The 25,899-nt window shown below is 43.7% G+C and overlaps 1 protein-coding gene across 9 annotated transcripts in view; it reads right to left on the reverse strand.

The window, feature by feature from the left end:
* Positions 1-531: 531 nt before the first annotated feature.
* Positions 532-25,899, reverse strand: part of L3mbtl4 (L3MBTL histone methyl-lysine binding protein 4) — a 458,743-nt gene continuing 433,375 nt past the window's right edge. For all 9 annotated transcript variants that reach the window (XM_078030356.1, XM_078030355.1, XM_078030359.1 and 6 more), the window contains 3 exons: positions 14,575-14,744; positions 6,302-6,364; positions 532-2,136 (listed from right to left, as the gene is read on the reverse strand). In XM_078030356.1, the coding sequence (XP_077886482.1) occupies positions 1,969-2,136; positions 6,302-6,364; positions 14,575-14,744 (401 nt within the window). In that variant the 3' untranslated portion in view covers positions 532-1,968. The remainder of the gene's footprint in view (positions 2,137-6,301; positions 6,365-14,574; positions 14,745-25,899) is intronic.

Raw genomic sequence — 25,899 nt, forward strand, 5'->3', positions numbered from 1 at the left:
TCAGCATGGACAATTCGATGATTTCAGCTTCCTGGCTGGGGCACTACTCTGGTGAGGGCAGTGTACACCCAGGTGAGAAGATCTGAGTTTCCTTTTGACTATGTTAAGGTCGAGGGTGGCAGACTGGGGTGTTCTGCAGGTGATGGACACCTGGATCTATCTCTGATCATGTTGGCTTCCAGGAACAACAGTTCAATCCCAATTTTGCTTGGTATCATTTGTCCTGGTCTAGGAAATGTGTTGAAATGACATACACATAATGTGCAAGCCAGGTCTTCCATGGATACTAAACAATGAGCAATTTAAAAATTCTTATTATTTAAAAAAATCCCCAATTTGGTCTCTCAAATTATTAACACCTAAACCTATTTCCCTAAGGGAGCCTATCCCAAGGAACTCAGTAGTCCAGCTGGCTGACTTTGCTGACTAACACATGCAGCAAATCAACCTTTGCTCTTCCACAGCTGGGGAAAACCTGACTATGGTGTGGGTGCAGGTTATAATGATGTGCTCATTAAAGATAGAAAGGTGTGGATTTTATCTGTTTATTATCATTTAAAATATATTAAAATTTTAACAGCAGAAGCAGGAAATTTTAATTGCACATGGCAGTCTACAAAAAGCAAAGCAAAACAACAAACCAAATGCCACAGAAACAAAATTTACATAACTGATAATATATTAAAATTACATTTAGGTAAGGATATGAACAAATGTAATGTATGCATATTTCTCAGAGAATATTTTTTTCTTTCATTACCTAAAATTGGAGAACTTCTGTAAGCAGAATTAACTTTCTTAAACTGTTAACATTCCTAAGGAAGCAAATGGATGTGGTCAGTTCTGAGTCTCTTTTCTATGAATTCCCTTTTTTCTTCCTATCCTAAAATGATGAGTTTCCACTTCCATAAGGGCATTTGTAGCTAACTGCTCTACATGGAAGAGCAGTAAGAAGCTAAGAAAGAGGTACTTGCTTTTTGTAACTGTGGGACAAACTCCACACAACTTGGGTCTCTGATATAATCAATTATAAAACAAATAAAATCTGATAATGAGTCAGAATTTTTCAAACAAATAACAGACACCGAGCTCCCAACCTTAGAAATATTCCTTCCTAATGGCAGGGTTCTGTAAAGGTGTACACAGGGCCCATATGTACTTGTTATATAGATCCGACAGGATGCAGGGAAAAACAGCACTCCTGAACTCTCCACAGAGTGGGAGCCAGGAGAATTTCACTGTGGGTGGTATCTGGCCTACCAGCCAATGCCAGTGTTAGAATGGGGACCCTAGGGCACCCTCAGAAGAGTATTATCAGCTTCTGGAAGGGCCCACCCAACTGTTCTCCCATGGCTCCTGGGCACGTTCTTTTGTGTAAGCTCCTGGCCTCCTTGGGGCGGCAACCAAGAAGTGGTTAATGGAATAAAAAAGAGATTTCATGAACTGCAAAATCATGTGCTTATTATTTTTTTAAAGAGTCATACTTTCCTGAGTAAAGTACACAAAAGCCTCACAGGGAGTCTTTAAAGTGCCAGGCCTCCAGTCAGCAGGTATGAGCCATGTTCAGATGTGGTTCTGGTGAAAACACTAACAATGTATTGATGCATCTGCTTTTCTGATATTGTACCACTTGAGAGACTTGTGCTTGCAAGATGGAAAATGTCTTCTTTTATGGTGAGGGAAGGACACAGATGTATGTGTGGGCTTCTTTGGTCTGTTTGTTGCAACACATCATAGCAGAAAGGATCCCATCAACGATAACCACATTCTTAAACCCACACTTGTGCCTGAGCCTCTGAGTCACTGGCACACCATCACTCTTCAAAATCCTCTATACACATGAGCCACAGACACTTGAAAGTGTCCAGATTAAATATGGATATGACCATGGGGACATTCAAATCAAATTGACAGGTGGCAATTTACTGCTGAAAGAGTCCTGGCACTGGCACGAGTTTGAAAGCACCTTTACTCTGTGACATCCTGGCCTGTGACAGTGTCTTCTTCTGTGAGGTCCTGGGAGTTCCTGAACATCAGGATGGAGTTGTAGATCTTCAGCGCGGGGCCCAGCTTGATCTTCATCACTCTGACGATGTCTGTCTGTGTCAGAAGCAGGAAGGCTTTGCCATCGATCTGCTGCAAACAAATAAACAAACACAAGTTAAAATATCCTGCCATTAAAGCTTGGTTACCCACTGGGAACTCCTGGGTGCTGAATGTGAGACCAAATCATCAGGGCCTCCATGGAGAGCTTGTCAGTGACCGAGAAGGACGTGGCTCTCATTGGGCTCAGGCCCACCCATCCATCAACTCCATCTCCTCCTAGGTCTTGGGACTGAAGTTATTTTGAAAAGGTGCTTACTCTCTTAATTAAGAATTCCATATACAAAAATTTTCCAGTATGAATTTCTTTGTTGTTATGTTTAAAAAATCTTGGTCTTGAATTTGTATCAAAAGCTGTTAAAGTAATGCTGTAAATCTCCAAGAGTTTTGTTTTTCTTCCCCTGAGAGAATAATATGCAATGTGCATACTATCGCAGTACTTATAATACTGGAAACAATCCAGGGTTCCAATAAGAGCTGAAGTAAATAAATTATAATATAGACATGGGATGAGACACTAAGCAGGCACCCAAATTTACTTCTCTATGAAACATTTAATGATCTGAGAAATTTCATGAATTGTTAAGCAATAACACAGCATGTTGACACAAATCTCAAACTTGATTTTTTAAATTAAATATACATGACCACATGTATATATAATATTTAAAATATTTGAAATTTTACATCAAATGTTAACAGAAGTTGTCTTTGGCTGGTGGAAGAGTGATTGGTTTTTATTATCTCCTTTTAGTTTTCTTATATCTTAAGTTTGTAAATATTTTATTTGCCTTAAAAACATTTTAAAATTCGCTCAGAAGGATTCTTGGCTCTAAATGAAGATCTAATGTCTGAATGAGTGGTGATAGATGTATCTGTAAGGTGTTTTGTTTTGTTTTTGGTGGTATTGGGAATTGAACCCCAGGGTCGCTTTACTACTTAGCTACATCCATGGTCCTTTTTAATTTTTTTCATTTTTTATTTTTAAGGAATGGTCTTGTTAAGCTGCTTAGGGCCTTATTAAGTTGCTGAGGCTGACTTGGAACTTGGAATACTCCTGCCTAAGCTTCCTGAGCTGCTGGGATTATAGGCAAGCACCACTATATACCTGGCTGTATCAGTGATCCAGATTGTGAGAAATTGTTATACAATTTAATATGCATATACAATAGTATATGCATATTAAATCATCATGTTCTATGCCTTGAATGTATTCAACTTTTTTAAAGAGAGAGAGAGAGAGAGAGAGAGAGAGAGAGAGAGAGAGAGAGAGAGAATTTTTTAATATTTATTTTTCAGTTTTCAGTGGACATCTTTCTTTGTATGTGGTGCTGAGGATCGAACCCGGGCCACACGCATGCCAGGCGAGCATGCTACCGCTTGAGCCACATCCCCAGCCCTTTAATTTTTATTAGACACTTAAATATTTTTAAATAGAAAATACTGTAGTGTGAAGTGTGATTTTTTTCCTTGAGTCAGTAATGGTGAATGGCTAGCATAGAGACTGCTTGTCCACAGCTTCTTGAGGCACTGGGGACCTCAGAGCTTGTCTCCAGAGGCTGCTTGAGTGTCTTTCCCCCTGTAACACCACTGAGGTGATGGTGACAGCTAACATTTGAGGTACAGCTTGACTCAGCTAAATCCTGGCTCCAGAACCACAGAGGTAGGAATGAAAGGGGTTTCTATTCTAGCAACACTTCCACAAACCTTGAGCCATGGTTCTAAACCTTTTCAAATTTCATAATACAAACCCCTTCGAATTCATGTCTCACTGACAGTGATGATTCTTATAATGGAAGGAAGACTTACCCTCAGACCTCTGGGGTGTGATTTGAACATTTTAACTCTCTTTTAAAATTCTAATTTGTTACATATGACAGCAGAATGCAATTCAATTCATATTACACAAATAGAGCACAATTTTTCATGTCTCTGGTTGTACACAAAGTAGAGTCACACCACACCTTGTGTCTTCATACATGTACCTAGGGTGTCTGTCTCATTCCACTGTCTTTCCTACCCTCATGCTTCCACCCCTTCCCCTCCCTCCCTTTACCCTATCTAAAGGTGGTCTATTCCTCCCATGCTGCCTCCCATCCCCGTTATGAATCAGCATCCTTATATCAGAGAAAACATTTAGCATTTTTTTGATTGGCTTATTTCACTTAGCATTATATTCTCCAACTCCATCTATTTACCTGCAAATGCCATGATTTTATTCTCTTTTAATGCTGAGTAATATTCCATTGTGTATATATACTGCATTTCTTTAGCCATTCATCTACTGAAGGGTATCTAGGTTGGTCCCACAATTTAGCTACTGTGAATTGTGCTGCTCTAAACATTGAAGTGGCTGCATCAGTGTGGTATGCTGTTTTTAAGTCCTTTGGGTATAAATCAAGGAGGGGGATAGCTGGGTCAAATGGTGGTTCCAGTTTTCCAAGGAATCTCTATACCACTTTCCAGATTGGCTGTACCAATTTGCAGTCCCACCAGCAATGTATGAGTATGCCTTTTCCCCCACATCCTCACCAACATTTATTGTTGTTTGTATTCTTAATAGCTGCTATTCTGAGTGCAGTGAGATGAAGTCTTAGAGTGGTTTTGACTTGCATTTCTCTAATTGCTAGGTGTTGAACATTTTTTCATATATTTATTGATGGATTGAATATCATCTTCTGAGAAGTGTCTGTTCTGAACATTTTAATCCTTTAAAAGTTTGGAAAAGCTTCCTGTGCATTTATGATATATTGAAGATTTATCCATTTAGCACATACTAAAAGCAAATACTTTCCCCAGGGGCTAAAAAGCGCACACTACAGGTGGAGGAGAGAGAATATGCCTCCTTCCATCCCTAACATGGGTCTGGCTCTAGCATTTTCAAGCAAAAATTGCTGTCCACATATCCAGTTGTCCTGAGAATAAGTGATGATGGTGTGGATACAGCTAACATTTAAGGAACTCTGATAACCTTCCATGTATTTGAACCTCCCAGTGACTCTGTAAAGTAGATGAGGAAACCTGAAATTCTAAGCTAAAAGGCTTGTGTTTCAGAGGGGAGGGAAGAGAGAAGTTGAGTTACCCGAGCACATAACAGAGTTGGCTAGGAAGGATCAAGCTGCAATAAAGTGCCACAAAGGATTCTCTTTCCTGCTCATCATGTAGACAGACTCGGACAAGGTGGGTAACACAGACAGTAGACTACATGTAGGAGGCTGGGTCAGCAGTGCCCAGGCTGTGCTACCCTCAGGTGGAACCAGGAGAACCTCGTTTCATTGGCAGCCAGTAGACCAATGCCATTCTGACTGGGCTCCATAGTGCTTCTCTTGAATGCACGTGTGCTCTGAACTCGAGAGGAAGAGAGGTGTGTGGTGCTTTCCAGAGTCCTTAGGAGGGTACTTCTTTGGTAAGTTCTAAAGCTGTGAATGAGGCTCCGGAATCAGATGTATTTGGGCTACAATCCAACCCTGCTCTTTACTTGTGATGCCTAGCCCTCTTGAACCTGAACTTTTTCATGGTGAACTGTCAATGTAGAGTATTTTGAGAATCAAAAGATAATGATTATAGGCCTGCACCACATGGCAGGCCTATGGTAATCACTGTCATTATTATTTGTATTATCATTCTGTTGTTGGTATTATTATTTGCAGTATCATTCTGTGGCCCATATGACTATGGATACTAATTCCAGGAAAAATGTTAAGCAGTTCAGAAAATTCCCAACCAAGGGAAGGCAGGAGGCAGAGATCTCACAGGATTCTGTGGCTCCTCCACACCCCTCTTGAAGCAGGTGCTGGCAACAGGATAACAGGATGGTCCCCCTTCTGCATTTGGAGCAGAGTCCCCTCTACTTCTTGCTTGTACTCCCAAGGGAAGATTCCTCCCCCCCCATATGGCCTCATGCAGAGACTGCATGATTAATTATCTTGTTCATTTACTCTTCCACCAAACAGTATATTTGTGGAGCACACTGTCTAAGCTGAGTGTCACAGCACTCTGTGACAAAGCAGAGCGAAATAAGTGAGAACTAAAGACAGTGGCTGTCCCTCTGCATCAGTCCCTCACTGCTGGGCTCCTCCCCTGCTGGCTCCCTTTTCTCTTGCCTCCCCAAACTGCTCTTATTTATACTTAACTAAACAGAAATAAAGAGCTTTGGGGCCAGAAGTATGGAAATATATCTAATTTTTACATTTCTTACCTCTTTCTTGAAGCACTTGGCATGTTCTTCGCAGCCCAAAAGAGACTGTACAAACTCAGCCACCTACAGTGCAAGATGAAAAGCCTAATTTAAGACACACACCTGAAATAATTTTGGGGTTGTAGTAAATCAACATGTGAGTAAAATAAACTTTGAATCCCTCAAACACTTGGGATTTAAATAGTAACTATCAAGTCACATTAGCATTTGTCAGCTGAGCAATGAGTCCTGCCCCCAGTGTCTTTTCTATCCTTTGATCACCAAGCTGACCTACACAGGGTCATGGTGATAGCATTCTAGAAGCTTTTTGCACCTGAACCTCCTGACCACACTCCAGTGTCAAGGTAGGCAGGGGACAGTGGCCTCATGCAGCAATATTCACAAGGACCACTGTATTTGTAGGGAGATTTGATGGCAGAGTCCCCTCTTAGGGCTGAGGCTCCAGGTCCTCACCTGGTGCCTGGCAGCCTGGAGGAAATTGTAAATCTATGCTGAGCTGGATTCCCAATTAAACAACCACAAAACTGAAGCCCAAGGAGGTTTAACAACTTACCCAAGCTCCCACCTGGTCAGTGGGTAGCAGAGATGTTTTTGGACCTGGGATTTCTACCTCCAAATCCTAGTTCTGGAGACTCGGTCCCTTTCACTTGACTTCCCACCTCTCTTTTTTACCCTTTCTCTGTCCCCACATGCCCCATGTTCCTTCTAATAAAAGAACTCAGTCAAGGATGGACTGTCAACTCAGGAAGCCATGGACTGGTCTCAATAGACAATTTAGAGGCGCTCCCTGAACAGACATGATAAAATGTAGACTCCTAACAAACCCAAATGACTGCTGGGCTCTGGCTATTTCTAGCTGGGTCTGGCACAGTCTCAGCAGGGAAGGAATGGAAGCAGGAGCACAATGGTAAATGGAATTGTGGGAGGGTGATTTGTAGGAGGACCTGTCCTCTTGCTTGTTTTTCCTCTTGGCTGTCTCTTTCCTGTGTTGACTGAATGGTGAGTGCTCACCCTGTCCCTCTCTGCACCTCACGGGGAAGGTCTCAAGAGGGCTGCAGAGCTCATGGTCTTATTCTAACAAGTTCCACCATCGCAGCATCCTGGGAGCACCCACTCCCTCAGAGCCCCCCATGAGAAGTAAGAAGATGCTCCTCCTCCCACTGCAGAAGAGCACCAGGTGATGGGTGACCCAGGTTCTAGAACAGTCAGGGAGGACCAATGCCTCCAGACACATCCTATGGCTGCACACCTGAGTTCTATCTGCTTTATGCTCTTCCGGCACTGTGAGTCTATTTCATCATGGGTCCCTTTGCAATCATCCTTCTAGAGGTGATAAGGACTTAGAAAGTCCCTCCCAAACCAGCCATCACGCTGCATGTATTGGCATCACCCTGACCCAGGAGCTCTGGGATGAGTGCCCATGTGCTCCGACCAGCTGTGGTTCTTAGCATGACAAGCCCAGTTTATTCAGAACCTGGGGCTCTGCAACACAAGTGGAAAAAGCTGAGGTTTTCTGAATTCACCTGATTGTCTTCTTCTAGGTAAACAGGATGCACGGAGCATGTGTATAGCATCTGCAGGGAGCAGAAGAAAGTCATGGAAGGCCTCTGGTCAACTGGAACTCAGGTGACAAGAGCTTTGATGGTGGCTAAGGACTCCTAATGGGTCGCTGGCCCAAAACACTGAGAGATGGGGCATCTCTGTCCTTTCCCAGGCTGCTGTTCTAGATGAGCATGTCCTGAACCTGGCCAGGTATGAGGCTTTGTGCTGGGGTTTGGAAGGGCTGCACCTGTGAGTTAATGGTTCAATGTGTGGTGGGAAGAAAGAGGGGGAGGAGTATAACACTCCTTTCTCATGACTATGACACATGGTCAAATGTGTGACCCTCCAGAGGAGAAGTGTAAAGGCCCAGGCTTTTGTAAGAGAAGACTGCATCCAGGTGGGAACATCATAAGGATGGGGTCCCTGAGATGGTCACTGATGTAAGCTCCATCTTCCTGTGGGTGGCAATTTGGGATGCTTGTGTGGAGAAGACCTTCTAGATATGGAGAATCACAGGAGGCAACCCAGAAGCAGGGCCACACAGGGTGGGTGGGAGCAGCAGTGAGCAGTCCAGGTCAGCTGGCACTGAGGAGGGCAAGGAGAGTGGCATCAGGAAAGGCAGGGTTGGCATGGCCGTCAGCAGGTGGCAGAAAGCCTGGCGCCCTGGTTCTCCAGCTCGGCCACACATTACATTCACCTGCAGAGCTTTCAGGCTGACTGAAGTCCAGGCTCAGTCCACAGAGATTGCAAATGAATGGAGCTGGACTGCATCCAGGTGCTGGGTATTTATTTTCAGAGCTCCCCAGCGGATGCTAATGTGCACTGAGGGCTGAGGAGCCACAGTGCCAGAGAAAGCTGGAGAGGTGACCCAGCAGCATCTAGATGGACTCGTGCTGGGTCTTCTGAGTGGGCAGGGCATTAGCGGAGGCATCAGCTGCAGTCAGCGGGAAATATGAGGGCTGGACATCTGCTCTGCGTGGGGAAGAGCCTAGAACTGAGGAGGAGGGGATACAGGGGTAAAATCCCCAGAACTGGGGCTGGGTGCCAGGGCAAAAGCAACCAAAGCTGAGTCCAGGAACATGTTCTAGGGTGGGGTTTCTCAACCTCAGTGCCACAACACCTTGGGTCAGAGAACTGCTGTGGGGCGGTCCTGCGGAGGAGGGATTTTTAACAGCCTCCCCGGCCTCTACTCATTAGCTGCCACTTGCAGCTGTGACAGCCAAAAGATGCATCCAGATGTTGCCAATATCCCCGAGGGGATCAAAATCAACTCAGGTCCTCTTCTAGTGTGGCTTTTTCACAGGGCTGAATGTCATAGAAGGAAAAAGGTGGAGAGAAAAGGGGGACCAGGAGTGAGCTAGAGACCCATGTGCCATCCCGTCTCAGGAGCCGTGGTGGAGGCGCCACGTCAACTGTCGGCACAGTGGCCTCCCTGTGGGATGGAGGGGCTCTTACATACTTGCTCAAGGGCTTCTGTTCACAGCAGAAGTGCTGTGCGTGGCTCTGGGGGTTTTCTATGTTAAATTGCCCTTTTCTGGACAAACAATGAAACAAGGACTCCATCCCCTCCTCAGTACCATTAGCCAAGAAATCACTGTCCCTGTCGAGGTAAACTGGCTTCTTTTAATGGGAATAAATAATGTGTCAAACCAAAGTGTCAACAGAGCAGAGTGAGGGCTGTGAGCGAGGTGGGCTGTGAGCGAGGTGGCCTCCTCCTGCGGCTTTGCCCTTGCTCTCCAGAGGCAGTTGGGTAGCCACGTCTCCCTGGCCTACCACCTCTCTCAAACTCTCTGCTTTTCCAGAAAGACATTCCCATTCTACTCAGTCTGTTTTCCCAAAGTAAAGAGTAAGTTCCATGAAACCTGTAGAAGCAGACTATTGATTCAGTATTACTAGTTGATAAACCCTAAGGTTTATTGACTTTTAATAGCAAGCCCGTTTTGCTACAGGTTTTCCACATGTGAAGTGGTGAGCTTTTAAGGAGAGTAACATCCAAAGGTTTTCCTCTCATTCTCCCCTTCAAAGAAAGTCTTTTTTTTTTTTGTTCCCTTCAAGTTTGTGGTAAAATGCGGGTAGCTATTTATTGGCAGAAAATTCAATGAGAGAGGAGTGTCCATTTGTCCTCAGACCGTGAAAGGACAGCCGTGGGGTGGTTCTGCTGTTTCAAAGTAGCAGCTACTCTGCTGGAGACCGGTGGCAGCCCAGGCTTTGGCCATGGCTGTGGGAGCTCCCCATGGTGTGGGGTTGACATGTGGGCGTGTGTCCTTGGCTGGGGCTGTGGGGGCTGACACACACCATTTTCTACACTGTCAGGAACACAATGTCCTATGGCCAAAATCCCTGCTTTGCTTTGGAAGGACACTGAGTAAGTTAATTGTAGGTATGAGACAGCAGTCTGGGAAGACTAAGAAGGATGACACCGCCTGGGTTCTCAGATGAGCCCTTCACTGTACCCAGCTCACGTCCCCCCCACGACCTACTTTCTCGGCCTCCTCTCCAGAGCGCAGCAGGCCTCTGTTCCGCAGTGGGGCTGCTGCCTTCAATCTTCCTGGATGGTGGTGTTCTCCCTTGCTGAGCCTGGAGATGTGTGCCTGATTGTACTAGCTAAAAGTCCACTGGGGACCATGTTTCCAGTCTGAGTCTCATTTTTTAACAGCACGGTTTATTTGCCCTTTTTAAAGGGCTCAATTGTGAAGGCTGCTATGCTTAGCTAGCAGTACCCTAAATTTTTCAAAATACTCCCTCCTGTGTAAAGTCTGCTTTTAAAGTGACTTCCATCTTTTATAGTTAATGAACATTTAGGGAGCACTTGGTTGAGGCTCAGACAATTTATATGGGGTGCTTTAAGAAGTATTTTAAGATATAAGAGGTGCCAAGCATAACTGAGTCATATCTGTGGTGGTGAATGTGCACGCAACACTCACAGCCTGCCTGCATGTGCTTGGACACACACCTGGCAGGAAGACACTACATAAAATTCACCTGTGCATTCACTCACTCACTCAAATGTGCATCTGACACTCTGAGCGGAGGACAGTTTGCTGTGAAGATGTAAAAATATAAAAATATTTTGGTTTTTACTCTCAGACATTGATGTATTTGAACAGGATATTTCCCTGGTCTAGAGTAAGAAATAAACTTACGCTGCCCATAATTTAGCACGAGCTCACACCCATGTCTAACGGAAGTTTCCCAAAACAATAACCTTCGTGATACATCATGTATCTATTCTTGCCTTCCATTTCATAACCACTAAATTGACTTCACGGCCTAACTATGCTTTGAAAAACACTGTGGTGGGAGAGACAACCATGGTGATAAAGGAGTTGAAAGCCAGCTCACAGCTCTGGGAGTGTGACAAAGGCCCTGCTTGGCTTCTCTTCACAGGTAGCATCATGCAGAGCAGAGGCCTTTCTCCCAGGCCAGGGTGGCAGACAATGGGAACCTTCTCTCTCTTCTCTTCTGCTATAGACACTCATGTTAGGTCTCTGAATGGCGCTTTACGCAGGATGCCCAAGTTCATTTCAACACCCTGTCCTCGGCTACTGAGGCTCCCCTATGACCAGCACTAACAAAGCATAAAAGGAGCCCCAGCCCCCACTGATCCTGCACTGCCCTTTCAAATCCTCCTCCTCAATCACCATTTCATTGTGGCGTCCGGAGCGGGCTCGCACTCCACCGTTGGTGGGCACCCACTAAACACCCTGATGTGGACTCCCTTTGGAGAGCCGCCTTATTTTCAAAGATAGAAAAAGAACACAAACACAAAGCCTGCATTTTTCAATCCATCAAAGATCATTCTTGAGGACCTATTTCAGTGCTGAGAGAGGTGCTGTAGTGCATAAAGATACAGGCAAGAAATTTAGGATGTGCTCCTTGTCCTCAAGGGCATCTTGTTAGGATGATACCAAGGCTGAGACAAGTCAACATGAGGGATTAGGGAGAAGGTTGCCTTTGGAATGCCTCCCTGGTGGGAGTCATGGTTACCGAAGCACCAGGAAGCATTATGAGCAGGGGCGTTCGATGCAAGGCTCTTGGCCTCTCTGATTTTACTTAATTTATAAATGCTCTAAGGCCTTTTCCAGCAATAAAAGGCTGTGATTTTGCACGCGTGCGCGCACACACACACACACACACACACACACACACACACACACACATATACACAAAACAGAACTCAAGTACTGGGATGTCACCTTCCTCACAGTCCTTGGTAGCATCCTCAGTCTTAGCCTTTCTCCTTGATCTTCCTTTTGAGAACTTCCCAGTCCTACTGAGACTTTTCCTGGTCTAGAGTAAGAAATAAACTTACGCTAAAACAATTCCAAAATTGTTTTAATATTAAGTGCCAAACTTGAAAATTGTCAGATCAGCCGCCAGTCTCCCATTTCCTATTTACTGCTTGATGCTCCTTTTAGGGAGTCCTGTTCTTTTTGCTGTCATGCAAAGAAGCAAATGAAAGTTCTCTCTCCTCCATTAAGAAAGACACAAGATTTCCAAATCTCCTGAAGTCCAACTCTGCAGCCCCAGCTAGGACCCTGAGCTGAACCTGCCATATGCCTTGCTGCATGGAAGGCTCTTGACTGGCCTCCCTGTGAGGCTTTTCTTCCAGGGGCTTCCTCCAGCTCCTCCTTGACTCCCATTTGCATCTCCCCTTCCCCTGCACCTTTTATCTGAGCCTGGGTCCTCAGTTTTCAGAGTTGTCTCTGGGAGCACTGACTTGGAGCCCTTCCCTCACTGGTAAGGACAGTGCCTCCTGTTTCTCTGTGTTGTCCCCTTGCCTCCAAACTGGGCCCTTTCCCAAAGTTTCAGTATTCTGACAGCTCCAGCATTTCCCAACTTAGTGGGTCTCCCAGATCTCACATATTATTATCCTAATTAAGTACCAAACTGTGTAGTGCTCAGACTATAAATGGAATCACATTTGGCTGGTTTTACTTTTTCATCTTCTATGTCTAAACGACTTCCCTGTGCTGTTGCTTTTGCCTTTAAAACATTTACGGAAGTCAGGTTCTTCTTGTGGCAGCCCCCAATCCAGACCCTGATTTCCCCACACCAGGGGCATGCTGGCAACTTCCTGGTTGTCCTCTTCTCCTTGGCATCTCCCTCTTTCTGTAGACCTGTTATACTCATTTCCCTGAAACAGCACATTCACAAAGTGACTTTATGCCCGAGAACCTAATGTGACTTCAGCTGCCAAATGAGTCATGCCACTCCCCACCTGGCCTCTGAGGCCTTTGACACCTGGTCACCTTTCGCTTTCCCAGGTTATTTTCCTTCAGGCCCAGGGCTGCTGTTTGCATGGTGAACCTGATTCTGCCAGTGTAGCCTTAAGCAAGTCACTTAGCCTCTGGCTGACTCAATTTCCCCATCTGCCAAATGGGTGAAATAAAAATCTCGGCCTTACTATGGAGGACATATGGAACCAAGAGCTAGGAAACCAGCAAGAAAAGACTTACTTCCCAGATATAGAATTTCAAATAACAAGCTTGAAAATTAAGAACAAATGACATGCCATTGAGTTCTCAGTTGAACTTCCTATTTGTGTAGTGTTGCTTCAAGGGCAAAAGTATACATGATTTAAAGTTTTAAAGTTGAGGTTTGGTCATGTAGCTGAAGGGGACCAGGAGTGAGCTAGAAATTCATAAACAGGCAGACTTGGGACACTTTTAAGGAGGAAGACCACATTTTAGCCATTTTCCCAGACACACAGCCAGTTCCTGGCACATTCCAGGTCAACTCTCCATGACCAGGACCGTCCAGGCCTTTCTAAGAGTGGAAGGAGAGGTAGGCAGCATGGCATCCTGTAAAACAATGGCAGACCACTCTGTTTCTGCCAAAGGACTCCGGGCACAGGCCCATCATGTGAAGTGCCTGGGGAGGAGTGAGAACAGGGACCTCAGCCCAAGCCTACAAAGGAAGGCTCAACCACGAGTAAGTCAAGGTGACCACAGGAAGCGCTCAGCAAATATTTTGTGACAAATTTAACTCCAGTTGTAACTCGAATCTTGCCCTCCAGGGTTTTTGCCATTGAAATAAAAAGTTCCCAAGCCTAACTAGGGAAACAATACCTTTATCAGAAAGAAATTCCACCAAACAGTGTACTCCTTATAATAAGATGGCTTTAAATATGAAGTAGTCCTATTGCATTATAGCAAGCAATGGGGCTTAACGGATCCTTATTAAAAACCAATATTGTAAGGCATGATTATATTAAAATATGATCTGGCTTTTCCCTCTGTGCAGAATCTTACACAATGTTGATACCATATGCACTTTAAAAACCAACCTAAGGTTGACCTGATCATCTTGTGGCTTTGGGTGAAGAAATGGGAAGCAAGGCCTGCTTGCAGAGAATGTACTTGGTGCTCAGGGCCTGGATGTCCTGGGCCAGTGCTATCTTCCAGCAAGGATGTTGCTGGGACTCAAGTCTAAGATGCTTATACATTTGTACTTCCTCAAATCAAAGCTGGGATGTGGACTTGGAGGTTTAAATTAGCCCTGGGCAGATAGTGATGAAGCACAGGGCAGCACTGGATAAGGCTGGGAAGAGGAGACACAGAACTAACTGGGCTTTCCTAATTTCCTCAAAATCATGTCTGGCTTCTCACTGCATTTGAATTTAACTTAATATAGAGGATGTGCTGCCTGAAAGAAAAGGGATATTTTCCCAGGCAACAGAGAAGCCCGACAAAGGCTGGTCCCATCCCATGGCCCTGGCGCTCGCTCACCTGGTCCACTGTCCACCGGGCCACCTGGCTGGCCTGGATGTCAGCTACACCTGGCAGCAGCTTGCAGTGCTGCTCCCTGCCGAGGGGAAGCTCCCGAGAAGGGTGGGCTGACATGGAAGTCAGGAAGACCGATTGGTGCAGGGCCTGCTGGTTCTGCTCAGCTGAGTATTCTGAAAGAGAGGCAGTGTGGAGTGAGCAGCAGGTCAGCCTGGAGCCGAGGGCCTGTGGTCAGGGTAGGAAAGATGCAGACACAACCAACAGCCTTGTCTCCTGCTTATATAAGGTCACACAGCCAGGAGTTCCCATGCATAGCCTATACCATGGTTCTGCTCTAGAACAGTGGCCTAGCCAAAATAGATGTCATGTTAGGCCCTGAAGACTGTGGCTGCTTGCTTTAAATACAAATCATTTCTGTGAGATACTGTTTGATGGCCAATGAAGGACTAGCTTGTCACTGCCTCTGGCTTCTCTCTCCTTAAATCAGAGGAGAGATTTAAGGAACCAAAGACCCACTCAGAATGTGAATGCTGAGCAGATTGGCATACTGAACTATCTGGGATGTGTATGTACAAAAGAACAATTTCTTCCTGGAAGCCATTCTATACATCTCTAAAGCTGGCCAGGTCCACATCTGGCTTCCTAAATCCCCTGGTGACACTGAATGAAATGTAGCACAGGGTCCTCATGAGAACTGGGGTGACATCAGCTGCTGCTGTCAATCCCCAGCACACAATAACCTCAGGTGGGAATCTGGGGCAGCTAAGGATTTCTGGAAAGCAGCCTCCGCTGAGATGTGATTTCCCTGGCACAGGCATTCTTAAGTGGGGTGCTCTCTTTTCTGAACAAAACCTCTGAGTGCACCAGGGTTGTGAGGGCATAAAGAACAATGGCTGCTGCTTGCCCAAGAGTGGCTGCTCTTGAAGTGAGACTTCAATGGGATTGATGCACTTCAATGTCATTTTTATCAACACTTCTGTTTAGTTTTTCCCCTCAATAATGACTTCACTATTTATTTATTTGTTTATTGCAGTGCTGATGATTGAACTCGGGGCCTCATGCATGCTAGGCAAGTGCTCTACCATATTATTACATCCCTAGTCCCAAAGTAACTTTATTCTTAAGTTACAGCCCAACATTTAAGATAGACCATAGATTTAAATCCTCTATTTTACTTTGAATCTACAAACGGGCAAGGAACAAAAACATGTTACAGAGATTTCAGAGAAAAACATTGCCTTTATAATATCTTCTAAGATACTTTTGACGTGCATTAGCAAAATAAAACTACCAATATTTAAAAAGACCTTGAAAAGACATATTATGAAAAGAAATATTTCAAGAAAAAAAGTACACCCTTCATAATGCAAATGGCAGGTTAAGAAAGCAATAGCTACATAATTTAAAGTTTATTATGATGGTTGGTGTTTTACAAACTGAGCCTAAAGAGTTATTATGCAAATAATTCCACCTCAAATTAATTACAGTTCTTAAAGGGTGAGGCTGACCTGTACTTGACATGGTCGGTTGTATACTTTTTATAATCAGAAAGGCCCTAAGCTTTAAGCAATCTGTCACTGGGATTCTCTATACGATGCTGCTCTTGTGGATCGCAGCAGACATCCTCATATTTACCAAGACTTGCTGTCTACCTAGATGAAGAGACAGCAAAATTGCCAGCTTCTTCCCAATTCTTATGCTCCAGTTGCAACCAGCAGCAAATTCATCTCCAACTGCTGATTGTCCAATGCTGACCTTTTTAGTATGTAAATAGGTTATCTCTCTTCACATAGTTCTGCCAACAGTATGTAAGGCTGCAGGTTCTGAAAGGAAGCTTCATATCTTCTTGGAAAAGCCAGTATGCTGACATATAAGAATGTCCTTTAATGAAGTTGTCCCATTGTACAAGGAGCATGTACAAAACAAGCCCTAAAACCCAGGATGGAAGCATCACAGGGCCAGACTGTGATTATACCAACACAGAAACCTCAGAGAACTTCCCAGGGAAATCCAGAGCCATGGTCTCTTAAGGATTAAGACCTGAGCCAAAGATGGGCTTTATTCTGGAAAAGAATGACTGTATTGCTCAATTCGTTGCTTTTGATGAAATAGTATGGACTTAAACAAACAAACATATGTATCTCAAACCCATGCCTTGGGCAAATTAATGATGTATAATCTCTATAGTATGCAGGACTCTGAAAAGACACAGTTAATAAATCGTATGTCTCAGGAATAGGAAGATATCAAGGAATGGTGATTATATTTCTGTGATTCACAAATTAAGGCTTCAGGTATTAAACATGTAAAGAAAGAATCACTGAATTCCAAACCAAGAAAATTTCCAACACAATAATTTTGGAAAAGAACTGTTTGCTTTGGATGTTGAGATATTCTCTTGAAAGTATACCTCGTGTGTTTCTTTCAGTACCTGAACTAGGGTTCCTCAGCCCACTGCATTTCATTGTTGAGGCAGATTTCTGGCTCTGGAAGGTGATACATGGGGACTCCCATTGGCTCAGGTACCAAGACAGCCTTTAGAATTAAAGGCAGGGAACTCTTGCTTTATACTTTTGAATTTAGATTGGTTTGATATTATCTATGGCTTTTGAATATGGTTAAACGTGCCCCTGTTAAATCAAAGCATTCATTTGGAGGGAATTGGAATTTGGATTACTCAAGGAATGAACAAAACTTACTTGGAAGCCCATGAGAACTGTGGGGAACAATTTTAATGCCACAGGAGATCCTACCATGGGCAGTGGAGAAAGATCTACAGCTCTCTGCTGGGCTGTAAAGTCCCTACTGAGTTCCAAGAATTTTCACCAGGTATAAGGGTTAGAGTCTATTCATCTGTAACCTCAAGTCCTGGGGAATTAGTCACATGTTTAACATATGAAAATTTTTTACTGTTATTAATTTTGTTGTATCAATTTCACATCATTGAATAAAAACTTGAAAACTTACTTTCCATGTTTTCAGTTGAACATGGGTATGTTCAACCAAAGTCTGAAAACATTAAATAGAAAATTTCAAAAGTGAACAATTCATAAGTTTAAAATTGTGTGATGTTCTGAATAACTTGTTGAAATCTTGTGGCATCTTTCCTGTGATGTGAGTCCTCTCTTTGTCCAGTGTATCCACTCTGTACACACTACCTGCCCGTTAGTTACTCACTAGCTGTTTGTTATCAGATTGACCACTATGGTATAGCAGTGCTTGTGTTCAAGTAACCTTAATTTATTTAATAATGTCCCCAAAGTACAAGTACTGATGCAAAGGAGGCAACAGGGCACAAAACATGGAAGGAGAGATTAACTCTGGTATTAAGTGGCAATGCTGCAGGGCATCTAGGAAAAAACAGAGTATATAGTGGGTTCAATATAGAAGCAGTTTCAAGCATCCACTGGGTCTTGGTATGCCCTGTGGGTAAAGAGGGATCATTGTACTTAAAAAGAGTTAGGTTAGGAAAGGAGCTTCTGAATAACTAGTCTATCATCTCTATGACATGACTGGAGTTGACTACCATGCAGTGCTGGTGAGAGGGTGAAGGATAAAGCACTCAGCAAGGTCGAAGCTGCTGTAATCACTCAATGCAGATACTACTCTAAACGCAATCTGAATCTTTGAGACTGGGATTAATGTTTTATAAAGGAAAATTGCATAACTCCAAATCAACACAATGCAAGACTAATTCTCAGGCAGTGACAAAAGGGAATGTATTTGGGGGGAGTGTTTCATGGTGACTGTTCTGTATCCTTTGTACCCTTTACCAGGTCTACTTTCTTCCACAACTGATGAGTTTGGAGTGGGACCCTTAGGTTGAGCTGAAGGAGTGCTTAGATGACCTTGCCCCAGAGGAACTGTGGCACAGAGAGGGAAGGTTGGGTTGACCAGATTGCTTGGTTTTGGAGCAGAACAGTGACCTTGAATGAGATGTTTACTGCCTATGCATCCAGGTTTTTCCTCTCAAAAGTGGGTAATAATAGTACTTATACCTCACTGAGTTGCTGTGATTAGAATAGCTCCTAGTATACAATGAGTGTTTAGTGCATGTAAGATATCACATTACTGTTTCAAGACATAAAGGTTGCAACAAGAGTGAATGTGGGGACATATAATATGCCCAAAGCCAGTGTAACTAGATGTCCCTGAAACCTATAAAAGCTGAAATCCATACTGAGACTCAGGTTCTTGAGGGCTATGTTTAGATTCACACCCTAGAAGTCCTGGAATGGCAGTGCTGTGGTCAGCAGAACCCTTTGCAGAAGTCCCAGAGGAGAGGAATGAGAGTGGCATCCTCAGGCTTCCCAGGCAAACTAGGCCCCATGTGTGGTGGTAGCCTCACAGCACTGCTAAAATTCAGTGGGGCTGGCAGCTTGGAGATTACGTGACTCTTGACAGACTTTTAAAATCAGAGGTTGATTTGCATTAGTTTAAATTCTGTGCATAAAATTAAACTTTTGAAAATATCTGCTTAAAAACTTGCCTACATCTTTATAAGATGTGAACACAGTAATTTGAACTTTTCTCTAAACCCAATACAGCTCATATCATATCAGATAGTTGCTAATCAATAAGTTACATAAACCACTGATGAAGGTGTATAAATCATGTGCTGTGTGAGGATTTTCAGTCAGCCATGGGCTGTGTATATGATGTTAGTCCTGTTAGATTACTGTAGAGCTAAAAAATTCCTGTTGCCTGATATTTTACTATACTTTTTCTATGTTTAGACATGAAGAGACACAAATACCATCATGTTACAGTTGCCTACCGTATTTAGTATTGTAACATGCAGTACAGGTTTGTAGCCTAGCAGGATCAGGCTATACCAACTGTGTAGCAGGCTCTGCCATCAAGGTGTATAAACAACACTTTGTGATGTTTGCATGATAAAATCACCTACTGATGTAGTTCTCAGACTGTCAAGTGATACATGACAGTACTGTCCTCAAAATCATTCTCATCACACTAAAAAGTTCAGATTATTCTATCTTGGGGCACTTTGGATAAACAGGAGCTTCCAGATTGGAAAAGGACATTTACCATCAAGCAGGCAAGAAGGTCACTTGCGCTTCATTCCAGCTCTGCTTCTACCTACCACAGCTGAGGGATACGGGCTGCTTCCCAGTTTCACTGCCTCACTGCAGTAATGACTCTTCCCCAGTTTCCCGAAAAGTCAGCCAAGGAAATTCATCCTGCAAACGCAGCCCTCCTACTGGAGGTTTCAACATTCTAATTAATCAAAATGTCCTTTGCACCAGAAAATGAAATGCGTATGAAATCCTGGCTTTGTCTCTAAACCCAGTGGTGAGTGACAACAAAGGAAGCTATCCCTACATTTAGGATAACCTTTCTCTTCCAGAAAACAAGAGTAGTAACACTTGTCACTCCAGTGGGTTACCATTTGTGGAACTGTTGAAGGATTTTTGCTACCACTTTTTTCATAATGGGTATTTCTTTTGGATTTCATGGCCTTTAAAATTATGATGAAGTGTTTAAGGATTTCATCAAGGTGCTTAGGGATCTGGGCCAACAACTTCAGCTCTGCATCCCACCCCAGGGTCCAAAGAAATCCTGCACTAGAGCAATGGGAGACTTGGCCATAGATCGTGAGTCTCTTCAGGATGACTGGGAGAGGGGAATTCCATTTCCAAGCATGTTTAGGCATTATTGTCCTGCAGAGGCAATACATAACACCCTTTAGAGACATAAGTCTTGTTAGCAGGAAGAAAAGCCCAGTCAGGAGAGAGTTTCTTTCTCTAGTCTATGGAGATGGAGGGAATGGCCAGTTGAGAGTGACATGTGACTTAGAAGCAGCTTTTTCAGTGACCAAACAGGCTTGTGACATGGAGTATAGAACCATATGCTTCCTAATTCCAAATATATATTTTAAGTATTTGGGGTCTAAAGGATTTTATTTCATCTGAAAATAGCATGAAAATAGGTCCCCAATTTCTTCTCTATCCCTCTCACTCATCCCTCTCATATTGCTCTACCCCCACACCAAAGGGAAAAAACATCCTTTATGGAAATGTTCTTTAAAAATATGGCTGTTTCTTCACAAAAGCCTCACACAACAAAACCGAAGCAAGTGAGTCATAGATGGTAAACCAGAGTCTGCATGACTGGGCCTGGAGTTATTTTTAATTCCACTAAAAACAGAGACCCATTTCACAAGTAACCATCTCTTCAATTAAAGGGGGTACAATTCTACTGTGTTCTCTGCTTAAAAAAGATAAAAATAAAAAATAAATAAATAAAAGAGAATTTCAACTGGCTCTGAAATTCAATTATGTGATTTTCTTGCCCACCGTATAATCTGTGATAGCTCCCAACTGATTCCATCAATTTATCCAGCACTTGCTGAGCAGTTACTCTGTTCGAGGTACTGTGCTTCCTTAGTGACTTCTGCTGGAGAAGCAAGCAAATGTTCAGAAATGGCTCTTCACTTGGTGATGGTGTTTTCTCCCTGGGTCACCTCTCTTAATGGTCTGCCTACTCTGTGCTTGAAACCATCATTTCTGGGCTATACCAGATTCTTCTCTTGATTGTGATGCTTTTGAACCCACTTGGTCCCTCTTCTTTTCCATTTATTCATCTGCTCTATGGCCCAAAACAAGGGTAAGAGCAGACCAAGAGAAGCTGAAGCATGATTGGCAAGATGATGTCTACCCTCATGTCATGCTTGGTAATATGAGCTCATCAAGAACAGACATTTAATTGACAGTGGGCCCTCTGCACTTGCTATTTCTCATATGAAAAATCATATCCAAATATGGCATGGCTTGTCTGTTGTACCATGTTCCATTTCTTTACCACATTAATGTTCAGAATTTAAACACTGATATCTGCTGCGTGCCATAATGGTTTAGCTATTGGTCCTCCCTCATCACAAGCTGCTCTTCATATCTGGTTTCATACTAATGTGGAAGATGAAGCATAGAAAAATCAGGGGTTTCCTCAGGACTGCCCAATGGACTCTCAAGAGAATCAGATGTTGAATGAAGAGCCCAAGATGTTCTAGATCTGTGTCTTATACAGTATGATAGCCACTAGGGACATGTGGCTATGGAGCACTTGAAATGTGGAGTGCAATTTGAGATGTGCCACAATATGTCTTGGATGTTGATAACTTGGTATTAAAAAGAAGAATGTAAAATAAACCTCCTTAATATTTTTTTGAATCTTGATTTACATGTTGAAATAATATTTTGGGTATGTTGGGTTAAATAAAATTATTTTTACTTGTTTATTATTTTAAATGTGACTACTAGATAATTTCTGTGGCTAGTGTTCTTTTTCTATTAGATGGTACAGGTCTGGGAGGGTGTTGAGCCATGTCTCTGTAGAGAAATGCTCCAGGTGCAAGAAGAGACTTGGAGACCGGATGCAATCAACATTACCCTTGTTGAGATAATGACAAAGGCTGAAGGTGGCCTGTATTCCACCAAGGGCCAGCAACTCCAAGAATGGTAGAAGATTTGAAGTCCTGAGATCACGGACATTCTCTAGGAGCAGACAAGTCTGCCTGGAGAGAGACTAGCTGAGTTCTCATCTTGGCTCCATAATATTTGCTGTGAGACTCTGAACAATGTATTTCTCTGGCACACAGGTGAGGTTCATAAATAATGTGTTATGTGGATGAATAAATGACCAAATGAGTACATGCATTAGGAAAGCAGGAACTTTTTCAATCAATTACAAAAAGCGACTTTCAAAATGAGGTTAAGAACCATTCACACATAGAGTCACTTTCTCTAACAGTTTTGCTACTCACCCTGAATCACTAAGGACTGAGGGTGTTTATGGCAATCTGGCTGCTCCCTTTTTTCTTGAGTACTGGTGGAGATAAGCGAGGGCCTGTGGGCTTTGGCACCTCCAGGCTCCCTGCTGCCATCTTCCCAGTATTCCCCTCAGTCATCCTGTAATAGTCCAGCTCCTCTGAGGCTCCACCTACTGGCTTCCCAATTCCATTCACAACCAGGTGCCTTCCCATTTTGGGCATGCTCTGATGCCCAGGGAGAAGTGAATGCCCAACTCTCCACTCAAGCCTGCCTTCCTCCATCTGGTTGAAGTGCCTTTCTCCTCAGTTCTCTCTTATAGGACCTCACAGCACGTTTTTGAAGACCCAAAGGCCAGTAGCCCTTCAGTGCGGGTGGCCTTGTTTCCTCAGTTTACTTTGTGGGTTCCAGAAATGCAGTCAACTCCCTGCTAGGTCCCAAAGTCTTCTCTTTACTCCCTCCAGGACTGTCACTCTTCCCCAGGTCTTCAGGAACTGAAACTTGCTTCCTCTCTCTTTCAAGGGCTGCCACCCAGCCTAGCTAGTGTGTGGGACAGTCTTCCTGGCTTCCCTTGCCTGGCTGCCTCCACACAGGCACTTTCTAAAGACTAATTGCCAAATGCAGCTGAATCTGATGGAGTCAGCCACTTAATCAGCAGAGGAAGAGGCAAGCAATATACTTCCTGGAACAGAAACCAGAAACCAAGGCTATGAAGTGCTCTGGCCTCCAGCTTCAATCCATGAGCACAGGATTTTAGCTCCTTCTTTGGATTTTATTTCAGTAAACACTCCTCAAAGGGATCCCTGATCCCAGGATGTCCAGCCTTGGGGTTCCTAAATCCAGAGACCTGTAGTTCAGGTACAGAGGCCCTGGTCTACCCTCAGACCTGATCACTTTCCAGGGACCTCCCTCTGCCTCTCTGGAAGTAGCTCATGCCCATCCCCCCAACTCCAATGCCCCTGCCACTTGCTACACTATGTTAAAAGTTTACTTTTCAGTCCCCATTAGCAGAGCATAAATTCAAGGGCAATCATTTCCAATTTATCCACACAGCCACATGATGTAGCACAGATCTGACACATGGTATAGCATAACACAGGTGCTTAATACATGATGTGACTGGTGAGCCATCTGAGGAATTTTACTGCAGAGACAAATAATGCAGTGGGAACAGCTAACGTAGTCTGTGCCAGTGAAAACAATGAGTATCCACCCTGGATTCTCTCATTTGCCAAAGAGACTCATTACTGAAAAGGTCAGGGATTGTTTGTGAAATGAAATCTAACTCACTCCTCAATTAGATGTTTGAGAAGCAGATATTCCTTTACTTCATTTGAACAAAAATGCAGGAAAAATCCATATTAATTTTTGATATGTTAGTCATCCAATAAAAGACTTTAGTACAGGATATTTCTGATGGCTAAAGGGTGACCTTTGAGTTTAATATCTTTTTTGCCACAGCTTGAGACATATTAATTAACTTCTTTGATTGAATACTACAATTCAATCACTCAGCATGTATTTTTGAATCCTCTGCAACACCAAACTCCTTCACTTGCAAAGGTGAGATCATAATTGAATCAACATGGGCATGAACTTGACCAGAGAACTGGAGTGGCTCTTCTCAAAGTAGGTATGCTCCCACCTGATAACTTCCTATCCCTACTCCACACCATGCAGTGTGTGGAACATGCTGTGTGGGGTTAGCATGCACAAATCTGAAAGGCCCTAACACTCACTTCTGTGAGCATAAAGAAGTGAGGTAAGCATACTCAAATTCCAATATGGATGGCAGGACTAGATTAAAAGGAGCAGATGAATTTGGACATTTGGGTTATCAAAGATGAGACCCGGAGTATTTCAGATTTCAGACATTTTTAAATTTTGGAATATATACATATACATAATGAGATATCTTGGGGATGGAATCCAAATTAACATGAGATTCCTTTATGTCTCATATATACTTTAAAACATATAGTCTGACCATAATTTTATACATTATTGATAATTTGGGGCATAGTAAAGTTTCCACTATGATATCATACTGGTGCTCAAAGTTTCAGATTTTGGAGCATCCTGAATTTGGGGTTTGGGGGTGGGAATGCTCTGCCTGTAGACTCTCTGAAATCAGGGGAGGGTGTGCACCCCATGCCTAGGGGAGACTACAGGGCAATGAGAGAGAAAATCGAAGCAGGCCCATTTTCCAGCTCCCACGAGGCAAAGGTTGGGAAGGTGAAATGAACAAATGCAAGTTGTAAGTCTTACCATATCCACACTGCCTTTGCAGAGTCTACCTCCTGGTATAGTGCCTTCATAGGAGGTGCTCAAGAGCTGTTTGCTGACAACTAACAGGGCAGGTATAGATGGTGGGAAGGGGGCAGAAGAATTTATGTCTCTGGAATGAAGCAAAGAGTCAAACTCCCCCTGTGTGCCATGAGTAAATATCTTGCTGGAATCTGTCTCCATTCTCTATTCCCAACCACTGGGCAAACCATTTGAATAGGAATCCATAGGTGTTCAGCTTCATCAGAGAATCCTTTGGGTGGAAAGACTCCCAAGGTCTGGTGTGACTCCAAGTTTCTTATGCTCATGATGAAACACAGCCAACTCAGGGCATAGCATGGTGCCGTCATCCAGTAGCAAAGCAACAGGAACAAAACTGAACCCAATGGAATGACCCTCAGGTGCCAGATTGGAAGTGGGGCATGGTTTTAGATGCAAAGATCTGTCAGCACCAGTGAGACTTGCTCCCCTAGGCCAGCGTCCAATGGAGGTACACAGCCCATTGAACCCCAGAGATTGGCACTCTGGGGCACTATTTTCCTCCTGTCCTTCTCTGAAAAGGGATTTCTCATTATAGCAATACACAGCATCTGAATTTCCAGACAGGTCCCTGAAAGTATTGTCAGATTTATCTAAAAACTAACATGCTCCAGAGATGCTACTGGGGACCCATGGAAACATGACCAAAGGAGCACCTCAAGTTCCCCAGAAATAACAGTGGCAGGTTCTGCCTGGCAGAGGTAAAAGACACATGCTGCTCTGGGGACACAGGGCTGCTGCTCCCTTTTTCCTCTACCCCTGGCACACAGAGCTGCCTCTTTCACTGGCAGTGAGCTCAGCACAGATGCTCACTCCTGCATGGTGCCAAGGACTCCCCTCATGGATATGCTGACGTGTTCACAGATTTAGAGAAATTATCCTGCTCTGGGGCACTCTGAAGTCCAAGAGGGTTCTCCACATGTCTTGGGGAGCCACCTGTTTTCACAGGCTCAGACACTCCCAGACAGCTCTTCCCATTTGAAAATGATTCTCAGTAGAGGATCTTCTACACAGGACAGCCCCAAGGCCATGTGTCTTCCCTCCCATTCTGAGACAGAAAACACTTACCAGAAGCCAGGGCACCCCTCCATGAATTAAAAGCACACACTGCTTCTTAAGTGTTTATCACTCCTCTTCTTGTGATTATTCATTGTTGAAAACATGTAAATAAATTAGTGGACTTCTTTTCATGTTTTACTTTTGCACAGACTCATTG

Source organism: Ictidomys tridecemlineatus, chromosome 13 (genome assembly GCF_052094955.1).
Source record: "Ictidomys tridecemlineatus isolate mIctTri1 chromosome 13, mIctTri1.hap1, whole genome shotgun sequence".
Taxonomy (NCBI): Eukaryota; Metazoa; Chordata; class Mammalia; order Rodentia; family Sciuridae; genus Ictidomys; species Ictidomys tridecemlineatus.